Source organism: Siphateles boraxobius, unplaced genomic scaffold, assembly GCF_051911475.1.
Source record: "Siphateles boraxobius isolate OS27281-9 unplaced genomic scaffold, OSU_SipBor_1 12, whole genome shotgun sequence".
Classification (NCBI taxonomy): domain Eukaryota; kingdom Metazoa; phylum Chordata; class Actinopteri; order Cypriniformes; family Leuciscidae; genus Siphateles; species Siphateles boraxobius.
In genome coordinates this window covers 34837501-34864452 of record NW_027508722.1, presented here as the reverse complement: position 1 = coordinate 34864452, position 26952 = coordinate 34837501, and the positions used below count along the sequence as shown (strand labels likewise).

Below are 26952 nucleotides of genomic sequence, written 5' to 3'. Positions count from 1 at the left end.
ATATATAAATATGGAATGGGTAAATGTAGAAATATATAAATATGGAATGGGTAAATGTAGAAATATATAAATATGGAATGGGTAAATGTAGAAATATATAAATATTGACTGGGTAAATGTAGAAATATATAAATATGGAATGGGTAAATGTAGAAATATATAAATATGGAATGGGTAAATGTAGAAATATATAAATATGGAATGGGTAAATGTAGAAATATATAAATATGGAATGGGTAAATGTAGAAATATATAAATATGGACTGGGTAAATGTAGAAATATATAAATATGGAATGGGTAAATGTAGAAATATATAAATATGGAATGGGTAAATGTAGAAATATATAAATATGGACTGGGTAAATGTAGAAATATATAAATATGGACTGGGTAAATGTAGAAATATATAAATAAATATGGACTGGGTAAATGTAGAAATATATAAATATGGACTGGGTAAATGTAGAAATATATAAATATGGACTGGGTAAATGTAGAAATATATAAATATGGAATGGGTAAATGTAGAAATATATAAATATGGAATTGGTAAATGTAGAAATATATAAATATGGAATGGGTAAATGTAGAAATATATAAATATGGAATGGGTAAATGTAGAAATATATAAATATGGAATGGGTAAATGTAGAAATATATAAATATGGACTGGGTAAATGTAGAAATATATAAATAAATATGGACTGGGTAAATGTAGAAATATATAAATATGGACTGGGTAAATGTAGAAATATATAAATATGGACTGGGTAAATGTAGAAATATATAAATATGGAATGGGTAAATGTAGAAATATATAAATATGGAATTGGTAAATGTAGAAATATATAAATATGGAATGGGTAAATGTAGAAATATATAAATATGGAATGGGTAAATGTAGAAATATATAAATATGGAATGGGTAAATGTAGAAATATATAAATATGGACTGGGTAAATGTAGAAATATATAAATATGGAATGGGTAAATGTATAAATATATAAATATGGAATGGGTAAATGTAGAAATATATAAATATGGAATGGGTAAATGTAGAAATATATAAATAAATATGGAATGGGTAAATGTAGAAATATATAAATATGGAATGGGTAAATGTAGAAATATATAAATATGGAATGGGTAAATGTAGAAATATATAAATAAATATGGAATGGGTAAATGTAGAAATATATAAATATGGAATGGGTAAATGTAGAAATATATAAATATGGAATGGGTAAATGTAGAAATATATAAATATGGAATGGGTAAATGTAGAAATATATAAATATGGAATGGGTAAATGTAGAAATATATAAATATGGAATGGGTAAATGTAGAAATATATAAATATGGACTGGGTAAATGTAGAAATATATAAATATGGAATGGGTAAATGTAGAAATATATAAATATGGAATTGGTAAATGTAGAAATATATAAATATGGACTGGGTAAATGTAGAAATATATAAATATGGAATGGGTAAATGTAGAAATATATAAATATGGAATGGGTAAATGTAGAAATATATAAATATGGAATTGGTAAATGTAGAAATATATAAATATGGAATGGGTAAATGTAGAAATATATAAATATGGAATGGGTAAATGTAGAAATATATAAATATGGAATGGGTAAATGTAGAAATATATAAATATGGACTGGGTAAATGTAGAAATATATAAATATGGAATGGGTAAATGTAGAAATATATAAATATGGAATGGGTAAATGTAGAAATATATAAATATGGAATGGGTAAATGTAGAAATATATAAATAAATATGGACTGGGTAAATGTAGAAATATATAAATATGGACTGGGTAAATGTAGAAATATATAAATATGGAATGGGTAAATGTAGAAATATATAAATATGGAATGGGTAAATGTAGAAATATATAAATATGGAATGGGTAAATGTAGAAATATATAAATATGGAATGGGTAAATGTAGAAATATATAAATATGGAATGGGTAAATGTAGAAATATATAAATATGGAATGGAATTTCTGGAATGGAATGGAATATGGAATGGAATTTAAATGGAATTTAAATGCATGTAAATTAGGTGATGTGACAACAAATTAGCGTAGAATTGAAACGTTTGGCTGTTATAGATATAAAATACTAGTTTAATATCTGAATACTGCGCAGTCTTTAGTAAGTCGAGCTGGTATTCAATTCCAAACTGGAGTATTTCATTCAGTTTGTACTCACATGACCTCTTGATTTACATGCACCTAGTACACATACATATATGACCTCATATGCATATACTGCACCTAGTATGCATACTGCATAGTGCAGAAATAGTAATCTTATGCTATTATAGCGCAAGAAAGAGCATATATCATGAACAAGTATGGGCTATTTAGTGATATTAAAAGCCTGAAAGATTAAATTGCTGGAGTAAAGAGAGAAAAACACAATCGCCATGATAATGACAGAGTATATATTAATGCAAATCATAAGCCATCTGTTCTTTACTGAACTCACAATACAATTCAACTTTAACAAATTGTTTCTAGATTTTAAAACATTACAAATATGCATTTATTATAATGCAAAACAATAAATAGGGGTGCATAATATTTTGTAATTTTATATTTTGAATGCAAAATAAAACGAGTCTTTTTCCATTTTTGCATAACTTCCTTAAAAAGCACTGCTGTGAAAAGGAAGGATGTTATCAGATATTGTGGTTTGACCTTCTTGCCTGAAGACATGACAGCATTCTGAGTCTGCTCTTCACATTACCAGCTCACCACTGAGCACTTCCTGTTTCTCACTTCCTGTGACATCACACCATATCACCAGGATAGCAGAACGACTTTAAGCATTTATGAAAAGGTATGAGTCCACCCACACACAGACCCTTCTCCAGGCTCGAGGACAGGATGTAGTCACAAACCACAGGAAGTGAGATCGCATGTGGCTCCTCTACATCAAACCTGTGCTTTCAGTGACATTAAAAATGCCTGTTTTACTCAATATCTGTGTGTTACACTGACTACGTTATTGCCTCAACATCAGCGTTATTTTAACATCACTGAGACACTATTACAGTTTTTATTATTAGTTTGAATTCATTTTTATATTTTCTGTTTTCATTTTAGTTTTAGTAATTTTGTTGTGTGTGTTTGCCATTTTTTAAAAATTATTATTATTATTATTATTATTTTAAACCCAAATTCCATGTTTTCCATTTTTCCGGATTGTTTAAACAAATTTTGAACAAAAATTTTATTTTAACAGTTTAATAATTTAAGTTTTTACAATAATAGGGCCCTATTAAATGTATTTTCAGAAATTCTGTGTTGTCTATTTTTTCTGGATTCATGATTAAAAAAATGGCTGAAATAAATAAGTTTACATTTTATTTGGATGAATTATTTTTATTTATTTCAGTGAAATGTTTATTTTACTTGAAGTAACATTTTTTTTTATTATTATTTTAGTATGACATCACTTGAACAAGGACACACAGACATATATGTGAATCATGAATAACATTACATTTTAACTAAATAAAAGATTGCATGAAACCGTTTACAGAGTCAGTTATTCTGTTGATGATCATACACCTGAAATATAATCTCTAGTGTTACATATCATTTATCCTCCAGCGTTTGCTACGACACAATTATACTAACAACCAAACACTTGCAGAATTACCATTTTGCTTCCTAATAAAACATCTTCCGAGTGCCAGGCAATGGGAATATCAAGTATATGCACACCTTGCCTATAAAGCCTTGATTTACTGAGTGTCACAAGCTGAAATGCATCGTGTGAGCCGCACACACACACGCTCCAGTTCACTAGTGTGAAGTTAAGTCGTGCTTATACGAGTGTGTGAGGAGAGCGTCTCCTGCGTCCACACAGATGCTCAGGAATGCAGACTGAATGAGTTTCAGCCAACAAAGAGAATTTCACAGGACTCAGAGTGTGTTTCTCTCGCAGTCACTCTTCCAGCTCACATTAGCATGTCTATAGTGGAGCAGAAGCTTACGGTGTCGGGTCGGGGGACTCCCGAAACAAGTGTGGCATTCAGCGGGAGCATGGGAACGGGAGTCTCAGACGGACGCTTTCAGTGACAGACATCAGTCATCACAGATATATCACAACTCAACATGTCAAAATAAGAGTTTGGCTTAACTTGAAGAAATTGTGATAGAAATATGCAATAGAGTGTACTTCACTTGAATTATTAAAAATTTATTTTTTAAATAATATCACTATTAATATAATATTAAATATTATATTAAAATATGTTTTAATTTTAACAGTATTGTGCAGCAAAAAATAAAGGAAGTGATGCATTTTCACTTGATTACATTTTAAAAGATTAATGAAATTGTTCATGTTTTACACCTTCATTTGATTACAACCATTTTTGATAATAAATTGATATTATAATATTAATTTAGAAAAAGTTATGAAAACAATAAAACATTTCATAGGGCACAATTATTGCAAGAGTTTGAATAAATTGTTAAAGTTTTATTAAGTCATTCATGCTTTTTGAATAATTAAAACAGAATCGAGAAAATGTAAAAAATAAATCAATAAAAAATGAAAGGGCCTTAATTTAATTTGTTAAACTTTTAATAATTTATTGTAATATTCTAAAAGTTTCTTGATTTTAATGAATTAGTCATACTTATAAAGTCTGTTTTAACCAATTACTGTTAAATAGTTCTTAAACATATACGTTTACTATTAATTAGACATGCCTTTGATTGCTAAAATTTAATTTAACCATTAAAATTAAACCTAGAAAAGTTAACACAAAAAAAATGGAATCTAGAAAAATGTAAAAGAAAAAAATGGTATTTGCGAAAAAAATACTAATAAAAGAATGTAATTATGTGGGAATAAATGTAACAGGGCTCTACACACACACACACACACACACACACACACACACACACACACAGCTGTGACATCTCTTGTGTTTTTGAAACAGTCAATTAGTCCTGAACTGAAACACCGTCAGGAACTCGTCTATTCCTAGACCGTCCCTGCAGTTCACACAGATGAGCAAGAGTGTGTGAGCCGTGGACCGAAGCCAGTCTGACATCCGACACACACACACACACACACACACACACACACACACACACACACACACACACACACACACACACACACACACATCAGACGGGACAAATCACAACTGAAGGACACACTGCTCTCATGTAGATCTCCATTAGTTTCCACAGCTCTACAACACAACACTTTCACTGGCTCGAGCTTCAGAACATATTAGATATTATAAACTAGTGACTAGCCATGTCTGCCATGATACTGCCATGTTTAGTTGTTGTTGTGGGTGTTTGTAACATGCATTATGTGTTCAAAAGTTGTCCAACATCATGTTTAACTTTCAAAGACCAAACCTTTGGGATTTTTCTGGAAAGATGCATTTCTGATCGAAAGAACAAGACCAAGAAAGATATACAACATTATAACATTTTAAACGACCTGCACGTCTTTCCCTCACAGCCTCATTTTCATCCATGTCAGATTATAAATGATAAGCCCTTAGAAAGCAATAATAAAGGCCTAAGGGGAATAGTGTGAGCATCAGGACAGACAGAAGTTTCTGTAAACCCAGCAGGAACAGACGCGCTGCAGATGCTAATGTATTCCACTGGAGTCGAGTGGCAAATCACGCTTTCATAACCCGCAGTTCGTGAAACGCTAAGAGCCAGCAGAGGAGAAGAGGACCTGATTGAGGACAGCACTGCCACATTATTCAACAGCCAAAATGGAGGACGAACTGAGGTCACTGTCACTCATTTTCTTTTCTCTTCAGACTAAAGACGACGAACGTGTGCACAAGTTCTGATTAAATGCCAACATGAAAAATGGATAATAATAATAATTTTTTTCATAAAATACAAATCTGAATCCAGTGCAAACTTAAGAGTTGAAATGCATGAAAAATACAGGAAAACATACTGTAAACGCATGAAAAACCTTCAGCTAGATAACTTACAAAACATCTTTTCTTAAATACTTTTTTAAAAATCTGTAGTAAACATAATTGTAATATTTCATATTTTGTATAATATTTTTATTTTGTGAAAATAATATTAATAATAATAATAATTATTATTATACAAAATATGAAATATTACAATTATAACATTTACTATAAATGAAAAAGTATTTAATAAATACTTTTTAAAAAAAAAGTAATAAAAATATATGCAATCACAATTAGATTTTCCCCCAGATTGCGCAGCCCTAAGATTACTAGGAAAAATAATATAATGTTTTATATATATAATGTTGCCTAGGTAGGCAGTACACTAGGTTTTGGAACAAAGCTCATATGTGTGCGCCAGTAGATCCTCTGTCCTTGCTTTAACATTATCTTAATGAGATAAAGAGGAGAAAAATCAATCATATTCTTAAACGGATTAGCTGGAACACATTGAAACAAGCACAACTCAAATATTTACTCTAAAGTACATGTTTACTTAGAGCTGAACTCCCACAATGCTCTTTTGCCTCCTTTATTGACACATTTCACAACTTGACCAAGGTAAACTTTAAGTGCTAACTAATCCTACAACATAACAGGCCAGAAAAACCCTGTCTACTCGCTTTACGAGAAGGCTTTTAAAAGCACAAGGTAAACATGTTCAATATCAGCATGTGGAAACTTGCGTGACGTGATTTTATGATCGTAATGAACTCTATAGATAAACAATCTTCATATTATGAGTGTCTTATCATGGTAAATCACAGCTATGTAGTTTCCATGATGTGAATGTGACTAACCTGACTTGAGTAACAGCCGAGGTCACATGACCTGACAAGTATGACAACACTGCTATTAGTAAGAGGAAACAGCAACAATATTTCTCTCATTTACTCGTTTATTTAAGGCAACTAGCAACCACCTACAACACTCAGGCTCACTATAATCTATATAATACTGATTGTATGCTATGTAGTGCTAAATATAGGGATTTCAACATGGAAAGACTAGCCAAAATAATAGGCGCGGATAATAACCCAATCTGTTGATGGTTCCCGTCTGAGGTTATTTTGGGGTCACGGTCCTCAGAGATGAATAATTCCTCAGATTATTCCTGATTGTTATTGGACACCTGCAAACGTCAGTCTGCCCGTCTCTACTGACTAAACTACACACTCCAGAAGCAAAACACACGCCGGAGATGCTCTGAAGAAACGAACACACTCGCTCTGACCTCTGGAAGATCATGAACACACTCACTCTGACCTCTGGAAGATCACGAACACACTCGCTCTGACCTCTGGAAGATCACGAACACACTCGCTCTGACCCCTGGAAGATCATGAACACACTCGCTCTGACCCCTGGAAGATCACGAACACACTCGCTCTGACCCCTGGAAGATCACGAACACACTCGCTCTGACCCCTGGAAGATCACGAACACACTCGCTCTGACCCCTGGAAGATCATGAACACACTCGCTCTGACCTCTGGAAGATCACGAACACACTCGCTCTGACCCCTGGAAGATCACGAACACACTTGCTCTGACCTCTGGAAGATCACGAACACACTCGCTCTGACCCCTGGAAGATCATGAACACACTCGCTCTGACCCCTGGAAGATCACGAACACACTCGCTCTGACCCCTGGAAGATCACGAACACACTCGCTCTGACCCCTGGAAGATCATGAACACACTCGCTCTGACCCCTGGAAGATCAGGAACACACTCGCTCTGACCCCTGGAAGATCACGAACACACTCGCTCTGACCCCTGGAAGATCACGAACACACTCGCTCTGACCCCTGGAAGATCACGAACACACTCGCTCTGACCCCTGGAAGATCACGAACACACTCGCTCTGACCCCTGGAAGATCACGAACACACTCGCTCTGACCCCTGGAAGATCACGAACACACTCGCTCTGACCCCTGGAAGATCACGAACACACTCGCTCTGACCCCTGGAAGATCACGAACACACTCGCTCTGACCCCTGGAAGATCACGAACACACTCGCTCTGACCCCTGGAAGATCACGAACACACTTGCTCTGACCTCTGGAAGATCACGAACACACTCGCTCTGACCCCTGGAAGATCATGAACACACTCGCTCTGACCCCTGGAAGATCACGAACACATTCGCTCTGACCCCTGGAAGATCACGAACACACTCGCTCTGACCCCTGGAAGATCACGAACACACTCGCTCTGACCCCTGGAAGATCATGAACACACTCGCTCTGACCCCTGGAAGATCATGAACACACTCGCTCTGACCCCTGGAAGATCACGAACACACTCGCTCTGACCCCTGGAAGATCACGAACACACTCGCTCTGACCCCTGGAAGATCATGAACACACTCGCTCTGACCCCTGGAAGATCACGAACACACTCGCTCTGACCCCTGGAAGATCGCGAACACACTCGCTCTGACCTCTGGAAGATCACGAACACACTCGCTCTGACCTCTGGAAGATCACGAACACACTCGCTCTGACCTCTGGAAGATCACGAACACACTCGCTCTGACCCCTGGAAGATCACGAACACACTCGCTCTGACCCCTGGAAGATCACGAACACACTCGCTCTGACCTCTGGAAGATCATGAACACACTCGCTCTGACCCCTGGAAGATCGCGAACACACTCGCTCTGACCTCTGGAAGATCACGAACACACTCGCTCTGACCCCTGGAAGATCAAGAACACACTCGCTCTGACCTCTGGAAGATACGAATACACTCGCTCTGACCTCCGGAAGATCATGAACAACCTCGCTCTGACCTCTGGAAGATCATGAACACACTCGCTCTGACCTCTGGAAGATCATGAACACACTCGCTCTGACCTCGGGAAGATCATGAACACACTCGCTCTGACCTCTGGAAGATCATGAACACACTCGCTCTGACCTCTGGAAGATCATGAACACACTCGCTCTGACCTCTGGAAGATCAAGAACACACTCGCTCTGACCTCTGGAAGATACGTATACACTCGCTCTGACCTCCGGAAGATCATGAACAACCTCGCTCTGACCTCTGGAAGATCATGAACACACTCGCTCTGACCTCGGGAAGATCACGAACACACTCGCTCTGACCTCCGGAAGATCATGAACACACTCGCTCTGACCTCTTGAAGATCATGAACACACTCGCTCTGACCTCCGGAAGATCACGAACACACTCGCTCTGACCTCCGGAAGATCCCGAACACACTCGCTCTGACCTCCGGAAGATCACGAACACACTCGCTCTGACCTCTGGAAGATCATGAACACACTCGCTCTGACCTCTGGAAGATCAAGAACACACTCGCTCTGACCTCTGGAAGATCAAGAACACACTCGCTCTGACCTCTGGAAGATACGAATACACTCGCTCTGACCTCCGGAAGATCATGAACAACCTCGCTCTGACCTCTGGAAGATCATGAACACACTCGCTCTGACCTCTGGAAGATCATGAACACACTCGCTCTGACCTCTGGAAGATCAAGAACACACTCGCTCTGACCTCTGGAAGATACGAATACACTCGCTCTGACCTCCGGAAGATCATGAACAACCTCGCTCTGACCTCTGGAAGATCATGAACACACTCGCTCTGACCTCGGGAAGATCACGAACACACTCGCTCTGACCTCCGGAAGATCATGAACACACTCGCTCTGACCTCTTGAAGATCATGAACACACTCGCTCTGACCTCCGGAAGATCACGAACACACTCGCTCTGACCTCCGGAAGATCCCGAACACACTCGCTCTGACCTCCGGAAGATCACGAACACACTCGCTCTGACCTCCGGAAGATCACGAACACACTCGCTCTGTCCTCTGGAAGATCACGAACACACTCGCTCTGACCTCTGGAAGATCACGAACACACTCGCTCTGACCCCTGGAAGATCATGAACACACTCGCTCTGACCTCTGGAAGATCATGAACACACTCACTCTGACCTCTGGAAGATCATGAACACACTCGCTCTGACCTCTGGAAGATCACGAACACACTCGCTCTGACCCCTGGAAGATCACGAACACACTCGCTCTGACCCCTGGAAGATCACGAACTCACGAACACACTCGCTCTGACCCCTGGAAGATCACGAACACACTCGCTCTGACCCCTGGAAGATCACGAACACACTCGCTCTGACCTCTGGAAGATCACGAACACACTCGCTCTGTCCTCTGGAAGATCACGAACACACTCGCTCTGACCTCTGGAAGATCGTGAACACACTCGCTCTGACCTCTGGAAGATCATGAACACACTCGCTCTGACCTCTGGAAGATCATGAACACACGCATCACTTCCTCAGAGGACAATATTACTGCTCTGAGATGTTCTTTCACAGCTCAGGAGACGTAACAGTGAAAACACAAATCCTGAGCATCAATTTCATCTTAGATGTTTCATCTAAAGTTTCTTAGGAGAATAAAACACAATTGAGTCACTAGTCGTCGTCCAGTAAGTGTATAGAGACATCAAAATAAATGAATGTGGAGTAGCTCCACATTTGATGAGAAATGTTTGAGTTCATAGAGATATCTGACATTGCTGAAAACTCTTCTCAGTCTTTTTATTTCGAGAAATTTGCTATTATTTCATTTCACTGCTGTCTAGATACTAAAGATATTTTTTCAATAAGTCCATTTGCAATAGAGTTCAAAAAAAGATGAACCCATGAAAACAAACTTCTTTAAGCTCTTTTTACACTGAATGTGAGTATCGTGAGCTGCTTCAGACTTTGTAATAAAGCGATGGTTCAGTCTTGAAACACTGTTTCTCAATGGAGCTTTCCTAAACAGAAAACACAATTCTGATGCAATGGTGATGCAAGTCAGTTTTCTGTTTTCTGAAATAGTCATATATGAAAGCCACACCTAAGCTGATAGAAACATGATCTAACACGCGCTCTCCTTCATGAGAACCATCAGAGGAACATTGAGCAATTCATCCACAAGAAGCATATTAGATACAGAACAGTGGTATTTCACATGCTGTGTACAGTAAAACATCACCAACACATCTATGAAATCTAAAGAGCAGCTTGTCTCCACCAGAGAATAAAAAGATTATTGCAACTTTCATCTCACAATTCAGACTTCTTTCACACAATTGCAAATTTATATCTAATTTGACGTTTCCCGGAATTCTGAGTATACATCTTGTAATTTTTGACATTTGGCGCAATTTTGGCGTTTTTCTGTATTCCGACTTTACATCTCGCAATTTTGACGTTTTTTCAGAATTCTTTTCGTTTCTTGGAATTCTGAGTTTATATATAAGCGTTTACATATAAGAGTTTACATATAATGTGAGCTCGACTAATGTCAGTTCTGGCAGGTCACGTTAGTCAAGCTCGCATTAATGACTCTCAGCTGATACACGTCTACCTATAGGAATACGAGGCCTATCACAGCATCATATATAAGTTTCTTCAGTATTATCAGCAGCCATTTAATTACCCTCCTCCCTCCCCAGCTCCTCCTGTCTCCAGTCAGGATTTGACATTCTGATTCGCCTTTAATCAGAATAAAATCTCAAATTATGTTGTAGGCTACTTTAAAATCTTGAATTAATGATATCTGCAATACATTCATGTTGGTTCTGAAAAACTCTCCTTAATGTAAGATATAAACTCAGATTGATTTTTTTTTTTTTTTACACAAAACAAGCTTCCATCATCTGAGTGTCCCTCACCCAGTGTCTTGACGGCGATCTGTGTCGTGAGCGGTGGCGGAAGGTTAATGCACACCAGATCCACATCCTGATGCAGAAGCACGTCATCGATCCGGTTAGTGTAGAAGGGCACGTCCATGTCGCGCGCGAGCTCCTCCGCCTCCTCCTGCGTGCGACCCCACAGCGCCTTCACCGAGAAGCCCTCGCTCTTCAGAAGAGGGATGATGACCCGGGCCGTCAGACTTGTGCCGAACACACCCACCCCAGGCAACATGACGGATGAGTGAGTGATGCTCACACACCTGAAGCGGGAGACCCGGTGGGTGCAGGTTCGAGCCTGAGCAGAGTGCATCCATCAACTATGAACATTGCGCCTTCGGGATACTCCTCCCTGTATTCAACCTACTGTAAACTAGAGTAATCAATAACTATTCATTCAAATGAAAAAGGTGAGATGGATTCATCTTCCTCAAAATCATCCTCCTCCTCCTGCACACTGAGACCCGCGTCTGCACATTTGTAAACGCTCCCTAGTCTGAATATACGCGATGATGATATAATATTATATTCACAAATGGATTTGTATCCGCTTCGATATCAGCCCGACGCGTCGCGTCCGCTCTGTATCATCCAAAAAGACGCGAACGTATCACTGCCGATGCAAATTAAATCCAAATAACATTGGTAAAATGTGTCTCCGAGAAGCGTTGTAGCGTCTCCGCACCTCTCGCTATCAATATTGCGATCATCTGGTCCACTGCGGGCGCGTTAACTCCCCGTTAACCCCTTCACCACGGGAGAGACTACACCGATCCTACTATGGCGAAGGCGTGGTGCGTGAATATTAATAACGCTGCCTGACGTTAGATAAAGAGTACGTTCTGATTGGCTCGTCTGCAGGTGGGCGCTGGGTTAGATGGCGAATCCTACGGCGGTGAAGGCGTGCTTTATGAATATTAATTATGTTGCGTAATAGGACGCTGAGAGGGTTACCAAGCAACTTCAGCATGCTTAAAGGGTTAGTTCACCCAAAAAAAAAAAAATGTTGTCATAATTTTTTAACCCTCATGTTGTTCCAGTGCTGTATAAGATTATTTCTTCTGTTGAACACAAAAGATGATATTTTGAAGAATGTTGTTAACCAGACAGTTGATGGTAGGCATTGACTTCAATAGAATTTTTATTCCTACTATGGAATTCTACTGTCTGGTTACCAACATTATTCAAAATATATTATTTTCTGTTCAGCAGAAGAAAGAATCTTATTCAGCATTGGGACAACATGAGGGTGAGAAAGTTAAGACAGAATTTAATTTTTTAGGTAAACTATCCCTTTAAATGCTAAATATTCATAAGCAAAGCCTAGCTGTGTAATTATGCATACAGCTCTTTTGCTCACAGCGGGAGACAGTGACTGCAGTGAACAGAAACCCAGTGAGAAGATGACAAATGAATCACTGTTATTTTAAAAATCATTTAATAAAGGGCATAGAAGACAATAAGGGGAGACCCAGGAGTGACAAGGGTTAAATTGTGTGTCATATTAAGATATTTAATATGTCACTGCTTAAGAATAACATAGGCTATCTTAAGAATAAACATTGCACCATTGCAATCATCACTACATCATTGTTTCCAAAGGAAGTTCAAACCTTCCCCATCATCATGATGTGCTCAAATTTGGTCTGAGCATGAGTCAATATTCAGATGGAAAGTACAGTAGTGAGTCAATAACTGCATTGTTTCTGGTGCTGGTGTTTTTTGTTTTTTTTGCATGTTCATAAACTTGCTTATGGAATGGAGGATGATGAGTGACACTGATTCAGAAACACAGTACGCTGTACTTACAACCTTTCTGATCACCTCATAAGAAGAGTTCAAACAGAATTTGTGTTCTAAAATATTAGGTGAATGTTCTATTGTAAATGAAAATTCTATTGTAAATGTTGCATTAATTGAAAGAATACAAATGCATAGTAAAAAGTGAGGGAAACAGTGTAGATTATGCAGTATTAAACTGTATTTGTCAAACGTTTTCCAGTCAGTAAGTTTGTCTGTGATGATGATTTCATCAGACGCTTGTGTCTCTGATCTGATCATGTGACGTAGGCCTACATGTGAACACACACCCCAAAACACACTGGAATCTGGGAGAGGAATATGATCATTCTGGTATAACACAGCAACTCTCCTTGGTTAATTATTATGGTAACACTTTACAATAAGGCTCATTAGTTCACATTAGTTAACAAGAACTAAGAATGAACAATACTTACAGCATTTATTAATCTTAGTTAATATTAATTTCAACATTTACTAATACATTATTAAAATCAAAGGTTGAAAGGTTAAAATCAAATGCATTGTGAACTAACATGAACAAACAATGAGCAGCTGGATTTTATTAACTAACATTAACAAAGATTAATAAACACTGTATTAAATGTATTGCTTGTTGTTAGTTCATGTTAGTAAATACATTAACTAATGTAATCTAATGAACCTTATTGTAAAGTGTTGCTATTATTTTTTTATATTTCTACTGATAATTCAGAATATTGCTGAATTGTAAGGTGGACATTTCCTTTAGAAAAAGATCACAATAAAATAATTTAGTAACAGTGTCTTTGTTAAACACGTTACATGTAGTTAGTAGAGTAATTATAAATTGAGCTTGATACAATCAACTAACCTGAACCACACCCGAATCATAACCATAACCCTATAGTTAATTATTATTACTCATACTTAAATGTATAATTACACTAAAACAATGACACCTTAAAATAAAGTGTAACCATTCTAATAGAATCATAATTTGGAATAAATCCTGTTAGAATTAAACAGCTATTCTCTAATAATAAGATGGTTTGTTTGTGAGTGAAGAGCATGTTTCACATTGTTTATTCATGTGTCCTGAAACCAAACGAACCGAAGAACAAATATTGATTCGGCTGATGTCTCTTGACCTCGGACCAGCAAAGGTCAATGAATGCATTTGAATAGAGAATAACTGTTCGTTTACTGAATCAAGACACTGAACACACTCTCATGTCGGTTTATCAGGCAAAGTTTTAAAGCGCCACCTGGTGTTTGATACATGCAAACCACGCTTTTCATATATTCTATATACATATTTGAAAACTATATTTGAAGAGCTGTAACTGCTCACAATTTTGTTTTGCAACATTTCTAAATCGCTGTTTTTAGGTTGCGTTACTGTTTTTAGGTTGCCTTACACTTTACAATAAGGTTCATTAAGATTAGTTAACTACATTAGTTAACACGAACCAATAATGAACTGCACTTACAGCATTTATTAATCCTTGTTAATTTCAACATTTACTAATACTTTAAAATCGTGTTAACATTAATGCACTGTGAACTAACTTGAACAAACAATGAACAGCTGTATTTTTATTAACTAACATTAACAAAGATTAGCAAATATAGTAACCAATGTATTGCTCATTGTAAGTTCATGTTAATGAACCTTATTGTAAAGTGTTACCAAAAAAAATTTTAGAAGAGGTTTAGCATGTCAGTGCATGACATTTCTAATCTCTCACCAACACAACATTCCAGTCATTACACCATTCCTGGATCCACTTCCTGTTCCTGTGCATCAATAGATCAATCACATCCTGATTATAAAGTGTAAAGCACTTTTATTTAAATTACTCCGATGTACGTGTTTCACGTAAAGGGAGATCCTTCACTACACACTCATGAGTAACGTCCTCCTCCAGACAGAGAGTGTGTGACGGTCCACGGCCTCAGATCAACAGCAGCTCACACAGTTCCACAGATCTCAGATCAGTTTATAACTTTCAGCAAACAGCACCAAACCTGACCTGAGATCAGCTTCATGGAGAAAACACCTCACACGCGCGCGCACGCACGCACGCACGCACGCACACACACACACACACACACACACACACACACACACACCTGTGGTCTTCTTTCAAACAGATGGAGATCTGAAATGACAGATGATTCTTACTAAAAAACAACAAAAAAAAAAAAAGCATGACCCATGGTACAACACTGTTGCGAGTGAAACCCTCACACACACTGAGGAAGAAGACATGGAGTGATCCAGAAGATGCAGCTCGCACATGTTTACTGCTGATTTTAGAGAAAAACATGGATTTAAACATGTAAAAAAGATGTTAAACTCGGCTGAAAGTACTCGAAAATCTGAGACCACACTGAAAACCTGCAGTTTTCAAAATCAAATCATGGAAATAAACAAAGTTTTAAACAATGTTGTGATGTAAATTACAGTATATAAAAATTATAATATATATATATAATATTATAATATTTTTATATATAATGTATATATAAAACAATATTAAATTGAATATATATACATATATATATACATAATGTATATACTTTTTGTTAATTATATACAGTATATATATATATATATATGAATATATATATACATAGTTCTATATACATAATTTATATACTTTTGGTTAATTATATATATATATAATACATTTCTATATAAAATGTTTATATATATATATATATAGAATTTAAAATATAGAATATATACAATTCTATATAAATATAAATTTTATTTATTTTTATTCAATTCTATTTTCACTCAAAGCGCAATACTGATAATATCATTGTAATGGAAACATGTATTAAATGCAAAACAGCTGTATTTTCACTTGTGATCTCAGAGTTTTGGAATATATAAAATATTACAATACATTTAAAATTATATGTAAATCCACAGTTTCCGAGTGGGTCGGTTTATTATTAAACAAACTACATGAGAAACTCCCAGTTTTGTTTTAGAGGGTGTTTCAACCAGTCATCATCATCATCATCATCATCATCATCATCACCATCATCATCATCATCATCACCATCCACTGCTCTTCAGCTGTTATTTTATTTTGGTTTTTACATTTCGATCTACATCTCTCAGTGAGGTTATTTGTACCTCATCACAGATGACACGAAAACCTTAGTGTATCTTTGGTGTCTGAAAGGACAGAAAATAAAATATGTAACTGTACATTTGTATGAATCCGTTCAATAACCTCCAGGTCCTTTTGATGAGGAAAAAAGCCTTACAATTTCCAGTTTACAAAGAACTCAGATGGAAAACTATGGCATGTTGAATAAGTAAAAGAAATGACCACCAAAAATATCATAAAATAAACACAATTTAAAAAGCAATTTTACACAATATCCCGTCCTAAAATACACAATTTCTCCTAAAGGGAAACACATTGACCACAGATGAACAGTGCAGAAACTATCTTCAGATAAACGATCTAACCACATCCACTGCCTCCTCTATAACACAACACACTGTAGAAAAATACAGTAATAATGTCCTGGCAACAAATACTGCACCGCTAACAGGTTTGAAAGAAACTGTCAGGATATAAACCCTGAAGCTGCTGATCCTCACGATGAAACACACATCAGCTCTCAGCGTTTCTCCTGATGCCGTCTCTTATCAGATATTTTTGGCACACACAAAAAAAAAACTCTGAATCATCAGATCAAGAGGACACACAATATACACAAGCGTTCCACAGTTTGGGGTTGGTGAGATTTGTAATGTTTTTGAAGTCTCTTCTGCTCAGCAAGGCTGCATTTATTTGATAAAAAATACTGTAAAAATAGTGAAATATTATTACAATGTAAAACAGCTGTTTTCTATGAGAATATATTTTAACATGTAATTTATTCCTGTGATCAAAACTGAATTTTCAGCATCATTACTCCAGTCTTCAGTGTCACATGATCCTTCAGAAATTCTATTCTAATTCCAATATGATGATTTGATGCTCAAGGAACATTTATGAGGATTATCAGTTTAAAACAGTTGTTTTCAGGATTCTTTAATGGATAGAAAGTTAAACTTTCAACAGCATTTATTTGAAATAGAATCTTTTGACATTAAACCGATTTTACTGTCACTTTTGATTTAATGCATCTTTGCCGAATCAAAGTATTAATAAGTATTAACCCCAAACTTTCGAACAGTAGTGTATGTTACATCATGTGACACTGTCCGAACCAAGTTCAACAAAATCACAGCCAATCAGGACACATATGCTGTTTAATATGCAGTGATTTTGGACCAATGAGGCGCCTCACGACTGGTAAGAACACAGTGTATAGGAACAAAAAAGAACAGGACAAATAAAACGTTGTAAATCTGGGTAAAACTGCTCTGTGATTTGTCCGAGTCTTAACACAATAATTCCTAAACCCTTTTAAGGTGAAGTGTGTAACTTCTAGAGATGCGCGGTTGGCAGTTATAGCCGCGGACTCCGCGGATAAACCATGGATCGGGCGGATGACGTGACAAAAAAAATTTTTTTTATTTAATTTGGGCGGGTGGCGGGCGGTTTCTAGTGTCGCGGCTGTCATCAGCAGCGCCTTGTATCAGCGGATGGCGGGCGGGAAAATTGGTCAAAAACGTTGGTGAGGATGGATGGCGGACGGATGATGAGTTTTGTGATGCGATTGCGGAAGAAATAATAGCCCATCCGCGCATCTCTAGTAACTTCTAAAAAAAAAAATCAAGCAAATGTCAATTACTCCTCCCATCTGCTATTGGTCAAAAACAGATAGCCCCGCCCCCAATGTCACTCCATTGGTCGAGCCATTTGTGTCACTCAAACAGAAATAACACACTTCACCGTCTGTTGCTAAAGAGAATACAGTAGATTGCTATAGCTGAGGCTAACTGGACGGTTTTGTTAAGTTGGTTTGTCTACGCTCAACACAATTCAACATACTTCATGAACGTCAAGACAGACACTTTTTAAATTTAGTTCCAGCATATGAGAAAACATGTTTATTGCTGAGAGAAAGAGATGTTGCAGTGCTGGTTCTGATCAAATGTTGTGCTGGACGGGTCAGCTGTGCCTTCTGTTTTTATCATACAATTAAAACATAACTAAAAAGTGCAAATACAGCTGAAATCATCTGGATTAAACTGATTTCAGAGATTCATGCCAAAATGGAGCCAAAACCAAACCTTAGTACTCAATAATGAGAGCAGCGCGGGTCAAACGTTATGGCTATTCTCCTTCAGCGCTGTTCGAATTAAACATTTCAACATTTATAACACAGAACCCATGGTCAGTGGATGTCACGCTCGGACAGTGATGCCTTGATTAAAACAAAAAAGTTATTGCACATTCCATATCATGAAGTCAGTAACGTCATCTGACACATTCAGCATCTGCGCTCCGCATCACTATCGCCTGCGAGAAAATTAGCCAATGTGTAAAACTCAAACATTCCCTTGATATCAGACGCGGTCGTGGATATGGATTAGCCGCGCGGCGCAGGAAAACGCTTAGCCTGGCTCTCTGAAGATAGATGTTAGTTTGGGTATCAAGCGACAATTTGAGTCGCAGCTAGAGTCCACAAATGAAAAAAGCAATGCAGGCTCACGATGGAGACGTGCAGATGGACTTTATGAATGAATCGATATTAAACAGGCATTACCAAACGCTCATACTTTCAAACTAAAGCCATCGGATCATTCGCACGCACCTGGAAAAGCCTTCGACATCTTGAAAAACCAAACCAAAAGAACCACTGCCACGGGCAAATTATGCACAACAAACACACATAAAACTAGCATTGTACGAACAAATAAAAGAAAACGAGGAAACAGTAAATGAACATAAATTAAAGTGTCGTTTTGGATTGTCTCTCCGCTTTCATATGTGCTTCACGTTGAGTCTCTTCAGGAGATCATAAATGTCTGTGTCTCCTAATAAAAACGCAGCTGGACGTGACGCTGCTATAAAACCTCTAGGTTTTCATGACGCCCGCTTTGCTCTGAAAAAAAAAAATAATAAACAGAATTCCTGCCGGTGGAGCCACAATCCACTTTATGAATATATGGTGATGACCTCTCGGCCACCGCCGCGCACCAACAGGACCCGGTTGAGACCCTCCATCATAACCTCCATAAACTCCATGTCTGAGACGCATCGGTCAAGGACAAACACATGTTTTCCATGCTAATACTCCACATTATGCGTCTGGGAAGATGTCTGTGTATAATAAGAGAGATTTTTTAGTATTAGTGATTTAAATAAAGCAATAATCTTCTCAAGGTCGTGCATTACAGTGATTTTACCCCAGTAAACCGGGGGACATGAAGATTAATGACTAAAATCTTACTAATGTAGAGTCTTAAGAGGCTTATTGTTTTTATAAAACTGTAATGTCCAATAAATACTTACATTTTGGATAATAATAATCAATATGAGTTATAATAAAAAATAAAGAACCCTTTCTCCAAATAATATAGTTCATTTGTTTAAGGCCATTTGTGGTTGGCATAATCATAGAATTTAAAGAACTATATCTATAAACTGCATTAAAAATATCACTGCATTTAGTTGATTAAAACTTTAAATCGTATATATACAGTAAAATATAACAAATAATTGAAAAAACTAAAAACATGGAAATAGAAGGAAATAACATTAATAAATGGAAATAAATAAATAAATCGGATTCAGTGTTGTTTTAGTATAATGTATATACTATATTTATTAATATTTGAAATTAACTTTTCATTTTAATTTTAGTTAATTTTTTTGTAATTTTGCTATGTGCTTTTCTCATTTTTCTTTTTTTTATTTAAATTTATTTTTATTTCAGTTTTATTTCTTATTTCCAATTAGTAATTGTAGTGCTTCAGTTCAGTTTAGCTTTCAATTTAATTTAATTTTATTAAATCATTATTATTTCATTTAAAGGGATAGTTCACCTAAAATTTTAAATTCTGTCATCATTTACTCACCGTTCATTTTCTTTGTTCTGTTGAACACAAAAGAAGATATTTTGAAGAATGTTGGTAACCAGACAGTTTCTGGTCCCCAGTATATATTTCTTCATACTATAGAAGTCACTGGGGTCCAGGAACTTGCGAGTGACTAATATTGATTTTTGGGTGAACTATACCTTTAACAAAATTGTTTCTAATCTATTTTTTGGTATGCTTTTGTAAATGTGAGTTTGTAGGAGGATACAGTTTTCGTCTCCGCCCCTGTTCCTCGGTGGTCCAGGCATGTTGAGGAGCACCAGATGTGCACCCTGAGACTTGTTCACCACAACCTCGTTCAGTTTGACAGCTGTGTGCATGCAGCGCACGTTCGACTGGTTCCTGTCTCAGTGTCATGTGATGAGGGACAAAAAATACAAGTCAGACCATGTGACTCAATCATGTTAATAAAGATTCAAATTCATGCCAACATCAAGTACAGGGACAAATAAAGCAAACATGTATTCATGTTCAGTCTACATTTAGTATATACATTACTACTCAGTGTTTGCAAAGCACAGCTTTATATCCATTGCTTACAGTGACATCTAGAGTCAAATGCAAATTACTCTATTATCACAGAGGGATATTTGATCCTGATTGATCAATGTTATCATAATATTTGTATATAATGAAGCTAAACTGTATAACAGAGATGGTTGTTTCAAGCAGCTGTGCAATGTGTGTTATGAAAGCTTGGCAAAGCTCTTGAATATGGCATGATAAATATATATGCACTGTAATTCAAGCATCATTTATATTATATATTAGTGATATAATAAAGGCCGTTTGAGGTTAGTGCGCATTTTGACATAGATTTGACATGCACAGCATATGCACATGCCTTTAATAAAGCATGAATTATGAAATCACAAATACAGTTGAAAAAACTTGTGCTCCTCAGCGCCACCCTGTGCCAGTATGAACTGCTAAATAATACATTTTACTGTATATAAAAATAAAGCAAATAATAATAATGATGCCACTCTATTTACTGCAGCAAATATGCCACAATGAATATACAATAAATATTTTTTTACTGTATATAAAAAATATAAATAATGCAAATATTAATAATGATGCCACTCCATTAACTGTAGTAAATATACCACAATATTCACAAAATAAATAAAAGTTTTACTGTATGTAAAACACAATAATTATTATTATTACTTGCATTATTATTTTTATTTGCATTATTTATATTTTATTATTATTAATAAAAACTGCTTTAATATGTATATGTATTAATATTAAATGTAAATGATCTGAGGCACACAGGAGAAGATGAAGCACAAGTTTTCCCGCAGGCGTCAGCAGAGATCCATCATGAGCTTCTGCATCTCTCAGGACAAGCAGCGATGGGCAGAGGGAATGCTGGGATGTAAACGCACACACACATGGCGAAGCTCACATACACACACATGTGCTGGAATAATCCAGCGTGCGGCAGGGTATGAGACGGGACAGCTCTTAAACATGAAGACGGACACAGCTACAGTACAGAGAAATGTGACTTACAGACTCTCCCATTCGCTAGAAAGAGGAAAACAGGACAGAACAACAGAGACAGGCTTAGACGCTTCACACACACACACTCAGAGATCAACACCGGCACTGACGGCACTAACATTCTCAGAACATTACATTTATGTGTCTCGTTCTTTTTGAGATCATGATTCTCAAATAAATAACAGGAAAATGTGGGTCTTAACAAAAATGATGTTCTGTATAGACATAAACCTTGAGGTAATATTTAAAAAAGTAATAGGAAATAAAAAAAGAAGAAATTATCAAAAATAGATAATAAAATAAAGATAATAAAAAAATAGTAAAATTCATGATGAATAAAATAAATAAGTAATGAATATACAAATAAACAATTAAATAAATGTAATAATAATAATAATAATGATACAAATATTTAAGAGCACATTTATTAGAAATAGCATCTAAAGGTCATATTAAATGTCATGACAATAACATCACAATGCAAACAAATCTTAACGGTCCTAAAATTATCATTGTTTTCTTTATGCAAAAAATAACATCTTTTGAATTTGTGAATCATGATCTACAGATGTTTTTGTGAGATTCATTAGTAACATTCGAGAGGACGTCACTGAGAGGAATATAATTATCTCTATTATATAAAAATGAAAAACATGTCAATATAATCTGTCTTCCAGATATGAATCTATGAAGAGACAGAGACACAGACACATGATGAAAGCGTGACCGTCACACATGATGACACACTGTGATCATGACATCACACACACACCATGCTGACTGTGTCCTTTAAATACCCAGAAGACTCTGGGCTTTTGTTTGCTCATGCATCAAACTTTCATCTGAGCATATGAAGTATTAAACCACACGCTCCAGTGATGCAGTGTTTGAGCTGTGCACGTGTGTTCAGTGGAGCTGGAACTTACGGTTTCATGTTGAAGAGGTCTCGCACGGCCATGTTTGCGTTGTGCTCTCGGTTGCGGTTGCGTTCGGTGAAGAACTTCTCTTTGGTCCAGGTCATGTGGACTCGCTCCGGCGTCGCGTCGGCCTTGTCGTTTAACGCCGCGTGAGACGCTGTGTTTCTGTCGTGGATCAGCTGAGCCTGTGGCGTCATCACAATCACAGATTAAACAAATATATTAACTACTAAAAAAAACAAATAAAAATTGTCTCCAAACAAACAAAAAAATCCCATGATGAACAAAAAAAAAGTGTTTTTCAGATGCATTAAAGTGAACAAAAAAGTTTACAATGATAAATTATTATACATTTCTCTGAACATTGTGAGATCTATATTCAAAAGAAAGCATATCAGATTAATGTTTTAGTTTGTGTGCTGCATACATGCAACTACATTAGTCTGTAATATACAGACTGCTAACATGCGATATGAACCCTTTTTTATGCATTCTTCATATATTTATTTATAGTTTACGCTATATGCAGAGAAACGCAAGGTATGAAAGGAAAGAGGGGTCATTGACGATCACGCGGGGTCACAAGAGTTCACAGATGCTCGTGCATGAAGTCACGGACACATGCATGATGGGAAGAGGTTTCTGAAGGGAGGAGCACACGGTTACAGCTACAGAGCCAATGCTAAAGCTAATGCTATGCATAAACCAGTGTGAATCTAGCGGTCTTCTGGCTCTGCACTTGTAAGTGTTTGATCCGGGACGGTGGTCTTGAATGCTCTACCTCCTCTTGTTTCTCCTCATCTAGTTGGCTGTTCTGGTTATTGAGGCCTGAGCCGTGAGCTCCGCTGTGGTTCTTCCTCCGAATAGAGCTACGAGATTCATCCGTGATGCTCTGAATCTGACATGCGTTTCCCAGAGAGCAGCAGAAATGAAAGAGGGACCACAAGTCACAACTGTAATCATGTGCCATAGCCACGATCCTCAGTCCTTTACACCATTCACCACAGCAACTCAGACGCTTTCTTCAATGTCATGAAGAAATGTCAACGCAAAATGAAAAACAAGAAACCATATTTTGCCTATTTTTAGGGCAATTAAGATTTTTTGCATTATTTTCATGACAATTAAGCAGTTTTTATTACTGTAATGCAAAATAATATCATCCGGTCCAATTGAAATCAGCATAAATTATAATAAAAATGTATTGCGGTAGTATTATAAATTTAAGTTAATAATAAATACTAACATGATATACACTTACAAATGTGCTTAATTTCATTATATATATATATATATATATATATATAAATTCATACATATATACATATATACATACACATTTCATTTTCTGTATATATTTCCTTAATACTATAATATGATATGTATAATATATATATGGATTTTTTTCCATATTACAGTTGTCTACTGACATTGGTTTACAAGATATAGCATGAAAATACAGTGACAATTTAAAAAACAAATGACTATATTTATGCAATATATAATATATTATGTTTTCTTTTGATTTTAGAGTGAAATATGTACATATTTTGACATTTCTTGATAGTTTTGGCAAGATTCACTGATGTAGTAATAATGAATATAGCAAAGGCAAATATCATCAGAGTAAATTGATTAATCGGATGGTGTTGTGGACTGAAACGTCACCTCTCGCTCGCGCTCAGTCCTCGACAGCTGCATCTGCTTCAGCATCTGAGAGCGCTGCTCCATCACCAGAGTCTTCTCGTAGGTGAACGCTGAAATATCACTGTCATGCTGGAGAACAACACCATAAACACACCACAGGCTCAGTGTCAGCAGTGAGATACCTCAACATAAACATTAAAACATGATCAACCACACACAAAGCTCAAAAGGCTTCCTGTAAAAATGAAAGCTTTGTTTAAGTTAATAAATTATGACAGAATTATTACTATTGAATAATAAAACATATTTATTATTAACATATTAATATGTAATATATTAAAAGTACATTTTATATTAGAACAGGTAAATGATATTTAAGCATGTTAAAATAATAAGATAATTCAATATTAGGCAGCAGAAATACATAATTATATTTTAAATAAATAGAACACAAAATATATAACATTATATTAAAATGTTAGATTAATAATATTAATAACAATAGTAATAATAACAAAAAAATTAAAAGATAATTCAATATTATGTAGCAATAATATAATTTAACACAAAAATTAAAAAAACTATTTTAATATAAAATAAATATAAATAACTCCCATATTATGCAACATAAGAAATAATTGTAATAACAACACAAATTAAAATGTAAATGAAAAACTAAAACTACTTATAATAATAAGATAATTCAATATTAAGTAGCAATAATACATATTTGGAATAGTTATAATAAAGTACAACACAAAAATTCAAACATTCTATTCATATATTAAATTAATTAATTAAATATAATATAATCATAAAAAAAATTTGCAGCATGTTTATCAAATCAGTTTAGATCACAATAAATGCCAGTCCAACTGTGCAGCAAACCCAATTTTAGATCCTGGTGTGGAGAAATCTGCATCAGAATCTGCTCACCATTTCCACCACCTCCACCTCGGCGTTCAGACGGAGATGATAGAGGAACATCTGCAGGTCTTTCTTCATCTGGATGCTGTTATCATCTAACTGAGCCACGGTGAAGATGCGCATCTTGCACTTCCTCCACACCTGAGAGACACAGACACAGAAGAGCATGTAAAGATGCCATGACTGACACTGACAGCATAATCGCTGTGATTCACAGCTCGTCCCGGGCCGAACCTTGTGCTGGCGCAGTAAGAAGGGCAGAAGCATCAACATGCCCCCATCATGAACGATCCACCACACGTCGATGGTTCCTTCACTGAGACGCTCCTGATGAGGGAAACTGTCCACGTTTTTGGCCACCAGAAGAGCCAGATGTGCGGCAGTCGTCTCTCGGACCGTCTCTGAGGAGAGAAACACCAAACAGGCTCTTAACTAATAACTGATGATCTTTGCAACGGAAGTGAATCAATCATATGGTGATGTCAATTTGTAAAGAAAGACTACGCGCCTGCGCACATCTATATTCAATCTATATAATTTATATTCAAATGTGCATACCTATAGACTAAACACATAATATGCACGTGCACGCTGTCACCGTCTTCTCAGATTCACGAAGATTCACAGATTTTTGGAGTTTACACGGAGATCTTAGTTGCAAGTTGTTGGAAGAAATCCTACAAGTCTAGTTATATGTATATTCTTTCTCAGCATCTTCCCCAGTTAAACAGTGGCTACGTTTACATAGACACCTTTTGGTTCAATCTGAATGAAATCAACCCGATTGATGAATCCGAACACGCTGTTTACATGAACGATAAATCAAGTAATCGGGTTTATGTGCGCATTTATATGGCACAAGCTTCAAATCGGAATAGGTTTTTTGACATGAGCTCACTGAACGAATATACCGCCGCTGTTCACACATAACTATTCTCCTCTATTGGTTCTTTATTTGTTTTAAACAGCAGACTTAATATTTACGCATCTCTGGTCATGATTTGGAGACAATGAGCATATGAACCGTTGTGCCGCTGTTTATATTGATCACGCAGTAAAACCCCTCGTCTGTGTGTGAGAGTCTGGAACGAGGACTGGTGACGTTGTCCTGCTCCACTTCACACACGCTGAGAAATGAGGATTTTATAATGACGGGACACTCATTTATACGACACTTTATTAAACAGGAACAACAGCTCGTTCAGCAAAAGGATTGGATCGGATTGCAAAAGGAATAAACCGCCCCTTTCAATCCGATCGAAATTCCAATCGGATCGATTAAGGTGTTTACATGAAGGTTTTTTAGTCTGATTGAGCCGTCAATCCGATTATAAGGGTCCATGCAAACGCAGCTAGTGTGTGTGTGTGTGTGTGTAAAG

At 36.4% G+C, this 26952-nt stretch overlaps 2 protein-coding genes across 10 annotated transcripts in view; both read right to left on the bottom strand.

Annotated features, from left to right (window-relative positions):
* gfod1 (glucose-fructose oxidoreductase domain containing 1) overlaps positions 1-12560 on the bottom strand; it is a 32162-nt gene extending 19602 nt beyond the window's left edge. Inside the window, exon 1 of the mRNA XM_077219237.1 lies at positions 11747-12560. Coding sequence (XP_077075352.1) covers positions 11747-12077 — 331 coding nt within the window. The 5' untranslated portion in view covers positions 12078-12560. The remainder of the gene's footprint in view (positions 1-11746) is intronic.
* A 3909-nt stretch (positions 12561-16469) lies between these two features.
* The window catches only part of slc12a7b (solute carrier family 12 member 7b), a 64264-nt gene continuing 53781 nt past the window's right edge, over positions 16470-26952 (bottom strand). For 3 of the 9 annotated variants that reach the window (XM_077219215.1, XM_077219217.1, XM_077219222.1), the window contains exons 19-26: positions 25808-25974; positions 25583-25714; positions 24668-24775; positions 23781-23897; positions 23009-23184; positions 22092-22106; positions 20779-20912; positions 16470-19718 (exon numbers count right to left, since the gene is read on the bottom strand). In XM_077219215.1, the coding sequence (XP_077075330.1) occupies positions 19627-19718; positions 20779-20912; positions 22092-22106; positions 23009-23184; positions 23781-23897; positions 24668-24775; positions 25583-25714; positions 25808-25974 (941 nt within the window). In that variant the 3' untranslated portion in view covers positions 16470-19626. The remainder of the gene's footprint in view (positions 19719-20778; positions 20913-22091; positions 22107-23008; positions 23185-23780; positions 23898-24667; positions 24776-25582; positions 25715-25807; positions 25975-26952) is intronic. The other 6 variants (XM_077219216.1, XM_077219218.1, XM_077219219.1 and 3 more) reach the window with 3 other exon arrangements.